This window comes from Onychostruthus taczanowskii, unplaced genomic scaffold (genome assembly GCF_017590055.1).
Source record: "Onychostruthus taczanowskii isolate IOZ18803 unplaced genomic scaffold, ASM1759005v1 scaffold43, whole genome shotgun sequence".
Lineage (NCBI taxonomy): Eukaryota > Metazoa > Chordata > Aves > Passeriformes > Passeridae > Onychostruthus > Onychostruthus taczanowskii.
Window position 1 is genome coordinate 48,872 of NW_024501792.1, and position 12,185 is coordinate 61,056.

Below are 12,185 nucleotides of genomic sequence, written 5' to 3' on the forward strand. Positions count from 1 at the left end.
CCACGTGACCAGCAGCGGCGCGGTAAAGCCCCGCCCGCCCCAGAGGCCCCGCCCCGTCCCCGCCCTCCCGGGCCGGTGAGCGAGGGCCGGTCTGTCGGTGAGGGCCGGAGCGGCACCGCCCGGCCGCTCTGCTTTATTGGGGGCCAAGGGACGAAGCCAAGTACAGGTGGCCGAGGACACAGCGGGGGACCCCGTACAACACGAGAGGGCATGGGGACAGGGCCGGGAGTCAGGTACTGCGCTTGGTGTGGATGAGCAGCTCCCGCTGCAGGCCGGCCTCGATGGTTGTAGCGGTCTTTCCCGAGGGCAAGTCCGTGATCAGGGTGAGCTTATTGAAGACACCGCGACCAAAGTAGTCAGCAACGACTGAGAAGCCATCATTGGAACACTTGAGCTGCCAAACACAAAGCAACAGCATCAGTAAAAGCCTTCAGAGCCTCTTGCTTCTAGCCTCCTTCCTTTATCCCCCTGCGCTTAAAAGCCTCTGGTTTAGTGGACAGGGCAGCTCTCTGCTCAGTCCATGCAAGGGCTGGGTGTAGCAGAAGAACCTGCTACATTTTCTGACACTGGCCATCCCAGCTCCTGTTTCAATGCCACTTCTGAGCCATGCACCGCGGTAACAAGCAACTGAATTAAGCAGGAAGGTGACTGCCTCAACTGCTCTAGTTTCCACATGTGTTAACATTTTCCAGCTGATGTCCCATTCTCATCCTCACCACTTTAATTAATCCTTGGGGAACACAAGGTAGATGCCACATTTTGGTGCTGTCACCATTCCAATTCACACTGTTCTTCTCCCTTTCTCCCTAATTCCTTCTATACAGGCTGTTGACCAGCTGTCACAGTGACCAATAAGTCTCGAGGCCTATATGAGGGTCAGGTGAGGACAGATTCTCTCTTTCACCTTCACAGAGACAACGTCTCCCTGCCCTTTACACAATGCAGTCACCCTAGGGTCTAATGCCTCATTATCCAGGCAACACAACCTTGTTACAAAATACTTTCAAGCCTTACCTGTCTCTATCAGCCTCCATTTTAGGTCTGTAAATGAATCTAAACTCTATTTATTTCAGCTCGGTAAGACAGGCAATGTTACCCTACCTGATGCTGAAACTGGTCATGCAGATCTCTCTTCTGCTCCTGGGCTCGGATCATGTCCATCACTTTGCGATTTTCTGGCATGCAAGTAGGACATTCTGAATCACTCTCAGAGTAGCTTTCAAAGCAGTGCTGGTGAAAGGAATGACCGCAGAGGAAGTGGACTGAAGGGAGCTCCAATGCACTGGTGCAAATGCTACACTTGGTCTTCTGAAAAATCTTGGGACTGAGTGACAAGATGGAGAAGCATGAGAAAGACAAACGACACTTCACCTTAGTAAAAGACAATAGCAATCCTATCCTTGAATAGGACTAGACAAGACAGCACATATTCCTGCACCTTGCTTTTAGCTCTTCAATTTCCAGGCGGATCCTCGTAGTTTCTTCTCGGTATTTCTGAATTCTCTGCTCATCCTGGTCTATCTGGCGGCTTTGCTTCTGCAGCTTGTTGACAAGATAATCCTTAATCACAGACAGGGTGGCTGTGGAGTTATGAGCCAGCGTCTGCACAACTGAGAGCAACTGAGATGTTAGTTTAAACACAAGCACAAAAACTGCAGCTATGCTTGTACTGCCAGGGCAGACTGCTTTCCTGGGACAGGTCACTTACAGGCCAAGGCAGCTGGCATTCTCATGGAATTGGAATGCTCACTTAAAGATTCTCTTTCAGTTTGATCTCTTCCAGAAATGGGCGACTGGGAGCATGTCTGGATAACCCAGACCAAAAGGGACAAAGGAAGGATCTAGTAGTGGATTGGATTTTAGTTCTCCACCAAGGCTCAACAGGAGTTTCCGCACACCCTGCACTGCCCCACATTGACAGGACAGACAGAAATCATGTATGAGACATCTCACTGACACTGCAGATCTTCCTCCCTAACTAGGGAGCTGTGACTGACATTGTTTTTCCCTGTGGAGCAGGTTATTACTTCAACTGGTAGGCCTCAATTTCATTGATTCTTCTAATGTCTGATCTACAGAAAGCACTACAAACTGGTCTGGGTTGGAGTCTTTTGTCACTTGTTTTTCTGGATTTTGGTTGGTTGGGGCTCTACGGCAGGGGAGGCTGAGGGCTGAATGTCATATGTCATTACCAAGCAGTGGAGGCATAAGATTCTTGTTCTCGATGTGTTTCAGCACTGCAGCAATGTACTCTTTGCAGTTCTCCTCCTTCCGTGCGAAGTAGCTAAGAGCCTGTTCCCAGAGACTAGCCTCTTGGTCGCCGTACAACTCGCACACCTCAATCACTTTCTTGTACTGCTCATTCTGCATGTGGTAGTGCATGATCTGTTGGAAACTATGGGAGAAAGACTCAGCTGCAACATTCCATCTTGCCCTTTGAGGTTTTACAGGGACCTTAGGTTTTCACCCAGCCATGCAATCCCAGACTCACACAGTAGCCAGACAAGTCTTTTTTTCACTATACATAACTGTCTTGCTTCAACAGTGAGGTATTTCTGCAGAACAATCATCTACCATGCCCATCTTGAGACACTAAAGAGGTCACCACCATTAATGGTACAGACATTTATGGTTCAGAAATCGCTGCAGTGTGGGCAAGAGGGGAAGGACAGGACTCTAAGAGTAACACTCACAGTTTGCCCTGCTCATAGAGGTAGAGAACACCATCCTTGAAATTGTGCATCTGACATAAGACCAAGGCCTTATCAAAGACTGTTCTGAACCTTCCGCTCTTCAGGAGGGTGAGGGCTTCATTGTGCAACTTCTCCTTGATCTACAAAGAACGGGGAGAGGTCAAGAAGAGGAACCCAGGCACACCCACATACACACACACATAGACACTATTTTGCACCAAGACTTGACAATTTGGAGCTCTTTCTCGTAGGTCAGTTTTGGTACTTGCTCTTTAACCCTTTTAAGCAAACAGGACACGATTTTCTTTGGCCAAACAGCCAACATCCTTACAGATCTAGGCAAGCAAGTAAAGATACTTTTGTGGGCAAGCCATCTGCTCACAGAGGCTGTACTGTCTGGAATCTGTCCTTAAATGACATACAAACAAAACAAGCTCAGTCATCCTGAAGGGAATATTCTCCCAGATACCAGGCTGCTTTCCCATTTTTGTGCTATTTGTCCAGCACAGCATATGTACTGCCTCATGTTGCCAATGCCCAGCGGGAAAGGGCATTACAGGAATGCAAATATGACTCACAGACACCAAATCTTTCCCTCAAGACACAATGCTGGAGGAGCTCAAACCTGCTCATCTTGTTCATGTGCCCAGTTCTGCAGACGAAGTTCCAGTAAAGTGTCATAGACACCCTGTGGAGAGTCAGCCTGCACCTCGGTCATGTGCTCCAGAAAAGCTTTCAGTTCTCGGGAATTGTTTGCAAAGACTGGGATGAACTCCTCTGAATTAGCCTGTAAAACAGAAAAAGACAAGCATCCACATCAGTCTAAGCCACTCTAGTGCTTCCTTCCTGCCATGAGGAATGTTTGTTTCCAGAGTCTCAGACAGGACAGATACAGCACAATACAGGATGCTGACAACATCAAGGATCAATCCTTGAGCAATAACTTTAAGAGGACCCCTGCCTCTAGAACTACCAGTACATGAGAATGGGGCTTCTCATGGAATCATTGAATAGTTTGGGTGGGAAGGGAACTTCAGAGGTCATCTAGTCCAATACCCTGCAAAGAGCTGAGACATCTTCCATTTCATCAGCTTGCTCAGGTCCACATCCAACCTGCCTTGAGTGTTTCCAGGGATGGGGCCATCTACCAATTCTCTGGACAACCTGGTTCAGTGTTTCACCAACCTCATTATAAAAAGTTCCTTCCTTCTATCTAGTCTAAATCTGCTCTCTTTTACTTAAAAATGATTACCTCTTGTAGCATCACAACAGGCCCTGTAAAAAAGTTTGTCCTCACCTTTCCTATAAATTGAGTACTGAAAGGCTGCAATGAGGTCTCCATGAAGCTTTCCCCTTATCCAGACTGGGCAACCCCAGCTTACCCAGCCTTTCTTCAGATCAGGTGTGTTCCATCCCTCTGATCATTTTTATAGCCCTCCTCTGGACCCACTCCAAAAGGTCCATGTCTCTTCTGTGCTAAGGGTTCTGGAGCTAGACACAGTATTCCAGGTGGGGTCTCATCTGAGCAGTTTATTAAGTTATAATTCTCATTATACCTAAAACATCAGGATGGCAACACAAGGCATGCAGAAGCACTTGCTGCAAAGTTACTACTGGAGAGCAACAACTCTCAGTCAACACAAACTCTACCTTTTTTCCTTCTAGCATCCCAGGGTCTTCATTACCTCCTGAGGGATGGTAATCAGTGCAAAGGATCTTCAGCAATTCAGTGGTCTCATTAGGGACATGGTGCATCAGGATTTTACCATATCGCTTCATGTTACTCTCTGCCTGTTCAAAGGGCAGTTTTCCAATGTAGTGCAGAGCCTCTTGGTAGTTCTGTGAAGACAAACAACAGAACAATCACAGGACACTGGCCTCTGCTCTCTACTTTGAGCTTAGGACAGAAAGCATTGAAGATATGCTGTGAGTATGCCACAAATCCCATTTGCTCTGAATTATCACCTAGTTCACTATTCCTGCTCATTTTCTTCCTCAGGGAGAAAGGCTGGATACAGCCTGGGGGAAACATTTAGATGAATCCCCAACTCTTGCTCCTCTTAAAGGGCACTGTAAAAAGCCACATCAGAAAGAAAACAAGATCTTCTGATTTCCCCAACTAGTCTAACACACAAGCCAAAAGCAGAAAGGCAACACACCAACAGCAACGAGTATTGTTGCTGCTGCTCTCATCAGTATGCTATCCTCAGCAAAGAGGTCAGTGAAATTATATTCTCACTAAAGAGGACGCTAGGGAATTGGTATTCTTCCCAGTAAGAACACACGTGCAGTTATGTCTCCTCACCTTGATGTCCTCTAACTGGATTTTGAGGTACCATTCATGATGCTCATGCTTCTCTGCCAGGTACACGGCATGGGAGTAGTAACCAGCTTGGCGAAGCACCTTGATAGCCGTTTCCACATCAAAGTGGACCTCACTCTCACTCGTCTCCAAGAACAAAAGCAAAGAGATGGTCTCTCAGAAAAATTCTAGCAGTCCAGAAGCAGTAATTGTTTATGTCACAGGAGGAAAACATGAGCAGGGACAATCATGGTACCTCTCATGCAAGGGAAAATCACCCATGCAGAAAGGAGGAGTCTAACCACTTCTCATTTGCTTGCCAGTTGCACTGGCAGAAGCAAGCACACTCCAGACCCAGATGGCAAACCAACCAAACTGAGAAAGGAAGCAAGAGCTTGAAAATAAAGGAGAAAAGACCAGGGTACTGAGTGGTAAATTCATTACTCTCTCTCTTAAGAGTCATAGAGGAGGGAATTTACAATGTCACCACAACCCCTTTTTAATTATTATGATGACATAAAAATGTAGCAAGATTCCATGTCTCCCCAATACCTTAATGAACTCTTCCAGTTTGGAGCTGTCTTTGAGTTTGGTATAGCAATTCAGCAGAAGTGTAGTGTGGTCTGCATTGGCCAGGGACTGCAGATGGAGCATCTGTAGATAAGCAGTAAGGTTGTGGATACGCTGAGCATCCAGGAATTTCCGAATAACATAAGATGGTTCTAGCTTCCCTATAGTTCTGTGAGGGGAAGAATCATGTTACAAGATATTGTATACTCATACAATCAAAAAAAAATGGAGAAATTAACAAGAGAACACAGAGAAGCCTTAACTTCAGCAGGTACTAACTCTCTTGTGACTGCTCAGCTATGCATCAGAAGCAACAACTAGTTATGGTGTAAGATCACCCATACACACTGATACAAAGGCCTTGATCAGGACAACCATGACAGCATACAAGGAGTTAATCTTCCCTTAAAGGTGGCAGTGAGAAGACAGATTAGGCTCTGAGCACAACAAACTGGTAAGCCAAAAAAAGAGAGGAACAAAAGCTACATTTTCCTTCATTTCAGTCACATAACTCAAAGTCAGCTTTAAATGCTTATGCTCTAAACATGGAGCAGTTTAGCCACAGTTACTGTGACAGTTAAAGCAAGTCAAGGTAAAAAGACATGCTGACTCTCACTGGATGTCAGGGACTCTGGAGCATCAGCTCCACAATAATTTACCACTCTGTGGCATTTTAAAAACTGAACATGAAGTTTTCAGTAAGCTCCAAAGCAAGGCTGCTCTGAGTTCCAGTTTTATAAAACCCAAGATGTTTTAAAACTGACTTTCCAAGTAGACTACCATACATGGTCTAATTCCATCATTTATCTTGCACAGTGATTCCTTCTTTACAATAATGTCACCAGGCCCCACTCCATCCTAATGGGCCTACATTATTCATGTTAAAATATGACCAAAGGGAAGAAATTTATCCTACGGTGTACAGTGATTTTCAAGCAACTTGTTCAAAGACTTTTAGTCTCACTGACACCTTTCTCTGTACAGGTAGAATTTTGACCTCAAGTCATACATTTTTTTGTTTTGGACTGTTTTAATTCCTGTGCTGAAACAGAAATCAAGGCCTATGTTGCTCCTACCCACAACATGGCAGCTCCAGAGGACCCCCACGTACCGGATATACTGCTGGATGGCTCCGTCGTGGTTTCCCTTGTTATAGAGATGATCACCATACTGACGGAAAATCTCTGACAAACCATCGCTGTCCAAGTGGTGGCTCTTGGCCAGGTTAATGGCCATTTCAAATAAGTTCTTTCTGAACAGCATCTGTTAAATACATGGGAAGAGCACTATGAGAGAAATACCACCCCACAAAACAAGTTCAAACACACCTGGAAAACAAGTTGTTTCTTCATCTTAGCGCATACATGCGCTTGGGCCTTTACATACCAATTGTCTTACAACACTGGCTGCACCAAAAAGCTATTCGGTCACTTGTTATGAACTGAATGGTTCAATTTTTCAGTCTGCAGAGCCAGTACAATCTTACAGACATAAGGCAGAGATTAATAAGAAAACAAATTTACATGCCTCAAGTTTGGTTTGTGTATCCTTCTCCTGCAGTACATGGATCTTCCCGTCTCTGGTCAGTACATAGAGAGATCCCCACTCTGCCAAGACATCCACTATGTCATCAAAGACTGAGCTGTATGCAATGAATTTGTTGCACAAGTCATAGATATTCAGGACTTGTTTGTCTGAATTCTGTGCCTCGTTCCCAGCAAATTCTGACCTGGAGAGCAGAAGAAAGTTTTAGAAAACAAGAAGAACATAACTTGACATCTTGATAACTGTTCCAACTAGGGATGTATAGAAAGCGAGACAAACAGAGTTCATTCAGGCAATTAAACTAAGTGGATCCTGAGGGAAACCACCATGTATTTATACACAAATTCCATCATCCTGTTACACTGAAAAATTCATAGGACTGGAAAAAAATCCCCCTCATTCAGCACATTTAATTGTGCTACTCCCACAATGGAAATTAATCAATATATGGGTCGGGATGAATCTCAACAACATCTGACAGAGTCGTAATCTGCCTCCAAGAGCAAAGCTTCACAGGGAAGAAGGAGAAGGAGAAAAAGCACGAAGCAGCATGAGCAAAAAGAACTCATCTGTTTCAAGGAGCCCTACTTTGGGGAAGTCTTCCGGTCCTTGGAGACAATGATGAGGTACCCCCGATACCAGTGAACAATCAGCTTTTGTCCCTCGAAAGCAAAGCAGGGGCCACGTTCGTCTGGCTGGTAAAGGTACACACACTCATTTCCTGCCACAATGAACTGGAGATCCTGGGAGGGGTCACTGAGAGATGAACAGCGCAATCCACAACCGTGAGTGTCCAGCTCCAGGTAAGGATAGTCTTTCACTGAAAGCATATAAGACTACAGACGAAACTCGAGGGTTTGGGGATCACTCTGAACTAGACTCTGAAACCAACAGAATTTGCAAGTCAGAGTCACATTTTTTTCAACTAGCTTCTCACCTGGATGTTCTCTGTGGTCACCACAAATAGATGTGTTGTTTTGCCAGACTGTCGAAAAGCAAGGCCAGTAACAGGGTAACTGCCTTCATGCAGGATCTGGGTCTTACTATGCCGATCTCGAGTGATGTCTCCTTTAGTAAGCACAACGCTCCCATCTGCAAAACCTGGTGAAGCAAACAGACTAAACTGTTATTTATACAACACACCTGAGACTTTATCCAGTTAGGGAAGCTCCAGTCAGCAACAACACCATGCTCACTAGCATGGTATAAAGCAATGGGATTGCCACAGGTTCTCACGTCAAGACAATCTTTTCCAAATCACTCCCCGCTGCTCCAGTTCCAGTTCAGAGCTGCCACACAACTGCACATAGGATAGACAGCACTGTTCAGCAAGGGTTAACTGGCTTTCCACTCACAAACTTCACATGCAGATTAATTTTGTTTGTCTGTATTTTGTTTTACAAATGGCCTTCCCATACAGCAACTGTAACTATAATTTCAAGTCCCTTGCTTATTCAAAACATACTACACACTGTAGAAAAGACCAGAGGGAGATTTTTTAAGATAGAGTTAAACACACAGTTTTCATAGCTTGCCAACAGCCCCAGTCTTGTTAGTTGTTCTAGGGTTGAAGGCCACTGTACATATAGGGGAAAAAAATTTGATTTCAGTGTAGGGACCAAGTCAGCTGAGACCACTTGTAATCTCACAACATTACTGCCCTTATTCTGTCACAAGAGTTAAGAAGGAAACATTACCAAGGAATGGTCAAATCCAAAAAGGGAAATTTCCTTCTTTCTTTGAAAACAGGTTTGTATAACAAGCTTGAAAAAGTATCTCTGTAACATTAGGTATCACAAAACTCTCATTTCTTCCTGTACCAACAGAAGCTAAACACAGTACTAAGATCAATAAATACATAGCCTTACCAACTGGTAGGGAAAAGAGACATAAAAGTAAAAATACATGCTTCCAAGTATCAAAGTTATTAGTGTAAAATAGACACTCAGGCTAAATTTATGCATTTATCTCTGGAGCTCTAGGATGGCACAAGATACACAGTACCCCTGTGAGGATAATGTAACAACTGAGTGAGAAAAAAGATCATCAGGATCTTCTAGGCTTGGTTTTTGTACTATCTATTCATGTTCTTTACCTCTCAGTAAGGACTATAATATTTTTCTTAAGCTATTATAGTTCAGCTTTACTTACCAATAGCCATGAAATTAAGATTCTCGTGGACAGTTAGGCAGGATACAACTGTGGGCTTGTTACCTGGTATAGCTGGAAAAATTCGTGTGCAAAGAGGATTACCACCATCCCGTTTCTCCAGGTTCCAGACCTTCACCTACAAACAACGATGATCTGGCATAAGCAAAGCATGGGGTATTAGTAGGCCGTGACCTGGCATCAAAATGTTATAGGACCCAGAATGAAGAAGCTACTTAAGATAAGAAAGGGCAACTGAGATCATCAAAATAGTCTTTAAGAAAGAACTGCATTACAGATGTGCTTTCCTCTCTTCATTATTTAACTTACCAAAGGATTTATACCCTCTTCATCCTCACCAATAGAAACCAGGATACTGTGCTGCTTCAGCTGGTACAGATGCGTCACCCTTAGCTTGTAAGCTTGGAAACTGCTGAGTTGAAGGGAGCGAGGCAAAAACCAAATCTGACCTTCCATATTTAGATCACAGTTAAGGCACATAAGGGGACCAAAAAAAAAAAAAAAAAAGCCCCACACCTCGAATCGTACAAGAATCTGCACGCCTTTTGCTGACTCCTGGTAGAGTTACAGCAAATACTTCCGCAGAGCAACCCGGAGCACCAACACATCCAGCAGCGCTTTGGGGTTTCTCTTTAAACAAAGCACAGCCCACAGCGGAAAGCTGCCGCATTCCCAAGGCCGGAGCACCCTCCGGGCCGCGCCAGACAGCGCCCAGGACTCGCCTGCCGCGCAGCCCCGGCCCGGCCGAGCCCCGCGCAGGCCACAGCGCCCGGCCCCGCACAGGATATCTCCGAACACGAGGCTTCCCCGGCCCGAGTCGCAGACTGCGATACCCGGGGGCAGCGCGAAAGGCTTCGCACCGGCTCCATCCGGCCCCGATGGCTCCCTCACCGTCTCTCTGTCGAAAAAGACGAACCGGCGCCACTGCAGGTACGCGGCCATGTTGGGGCCGGGCCCGCGCCCCGCCCCTCACGTGACCGGGGGCTCCGCCCCTCTGTGGCCCCGTCCCTCTGTGGCTCCGCCCCTCGGGCGGCAGCTGCCGTGCCCAGACATTTAACTTTAATGACTGAATTTTGAACATACCTATTGGGAAAAAATCACAGAGCCTCCTAGGAATTTGCAACTCAGCACGGTATCAGCAACCTTCAATGAGTCATTTTACAGTAATATTTTTGCATTACAGTACTGAATACATAATCTTTTTAATTTGCCTCTCTCCAACGGGAGATATACAAAATAACTGTATATTATTTTCTACAATTAATAGTACATACAAAAAGGCTTGGCCTTTAAATGTGGATAAGAACTAATGAAATCTGGATATTTGCTGTGAGCTCAGCAATATGATTAATTATATGTGTTATTTGTCACAGGTTAAGCTTCTTAGCTTAACAAAAGCAATACAGTAAATATATTAAAAGTAAAGCTGTAGCTTTGAATACATGTGTGAGTCCCAATGCAACCCCAGCAAACCAGAATGCATTCGGCATTTATGTACTTACACAGTACTTCATTTCATTGCAGCTGTACACTTTTACTGCTCCAGTGCCCCAGGCACTGCTCAAAGCAGGACCTTGTTTACAATCTGCAGTACTTCCTTACCATTATGGTAAATTCCCCGAGTCTTTTGTTAACTTGTTTAACTTAAGCTATCAGTTAAGTGCTGTTGGGTTTGCTGTTAAGCCTTTATGCATAAACCACTGCTCAAGTCCAGGGCCTAGCTGAGCAGGGGGTTGACTCTGAACCCTGTGACTCCATTCCTATCCTTACCCTTTTTGCCCTTCTCCCCAGCATCCATGTCGATAATTTTGCGTAATTTTGGGTTTAGACTGGGTGTAGCCTGCTTTTACGCTGTGTGCTTTAACCATCTAGGCCACAGCAGAGTGAACCTTGCCACTGAACTTTACCCTGCTTTCACTTTTACATTAAACCTGCTTTTGCCAACTCCTTTGCTGGTGATTTTTAAAGCATCTTTAAAAGACTCTTTCCAAGCACCAGAACCACAGTGCACACGTCTCCTGCAGCACAAGCAGCCAGCAAGGCAGAACTCAGGATGACCTGATGAGAGACATGAGGGCACAGCCAGGACCTGCAGCGCTCCTCTGGCCCCTTGCAGAAATTCTCTGTGTCGAAGAAGCTAACTTGGCACTGCAACCAGCTGGCACGCAGAGTCTTCTAGTCTAGAGACAGGACTGTGGACCATCTGACCCTGGAAAAAACAGATGCCATGTGGAGAGCCTGTGCAGAAAAAGGATGCCTCTCATGGGCACAGGAGAGCACCTTTTATTGTGTGCCTCCTTTTCCTGAGGCTTCTCTCCAAAGGTTCTTGCATCCAATGCAGACCATGAGTCTCTGTAAGGACACCAGCATGTTTTTCACTCAGCAGAGATAAATGAAAAAAACAGAACAAATGGGAGTTCCAGGGAGCTTTTATTGAGTTTAATTAACAAAATCAGGATTTTTCCATTCATCTTTTTTGCACTCACAACTCATGAAGCTCTTCACAAGTCAGTGCTGCAACACATACAAAGCCAGAGAAAACACATTCTCAACAAAATCTGAGCTCCACTGGAGAGTTTGCCAATTGCCAATTTAACAGAAAGCCAATTTTCCCCTCCCTCCCTTGACTGTTTTGAAGGACTAGACCATATTGTTTGCTGGTTAACAGTTAGAACAGCAACCCCTTGTCTAGGGTCTACTGGATTATTACTCTCCACTTGAATTGCAAATAATTTCTTTTTTCTTGAAATATAAGTTCCAGTTTCTTTCAATAAGGGGAACAGTGACTATTTTCTTCTCCTGACACCCCTTCCCCAAAATTACTGGTTAAAATACAGCAAGGCTGTATCTTAATAAAGACATCCCTGGTCCCCTCCCCCCTCCCCCCCCCCTCCAACTGAGATCAT

General features: G+C 45.1%; 1 protein-coding gene across 2 annotated transcripts; it reads right to left on the reverse strand.

The window, feature by feature from the left end:
- Positions 1–92: 92 nt before the first annotated feature.
- Positions 93–10,258, reverse strand: VPS11 (VPS11 core subunit of CORVET and HOPS complexes). 2 transcript variants are annotated; one of them, XM_041413757.1, is made up of 16 exons: positions 10,068–10,258; positions 9,589–9,737; positions 9,262–9,397; positions 8,048–8,211; positions 7,699–7,946; positions 7,093–7,294; positions 6,677–6,828; positions 5,548–5,734; positions 4,999–5,142; positions 4,344–4,532; positions 3,319–3,480; positions 2,694–2,833; positions 2,193–2,395; positions 1,439–1,610; positions 1,102–1,324; positions 93–394 (listed from the first exon to the last, which is right to left on the reverse strand). In XM_041413757.1, exons 1-16 carry the CDS (start codon positions 10,219–10,221, stop codon positions 230–232), a joined length of 2,790 nt encoding a protein of 929 aa, XP_041269691.1. In that variant the 5' UTR covers positions 10,222–10,258; the 3' UTR covers positions 93–229. The 2 variants fall into 2 exon arrangements, with proteins under 2 accessions (XP_041269691.1, XP_041269692.1); XM_041413758.1 differs by lacking the exon at positions 9,589–9,737 and having other exon boundaries at positions 10,171–10,243.
- Positions 10,259–12,185: the final 1,927 nt, after the last annotated feature.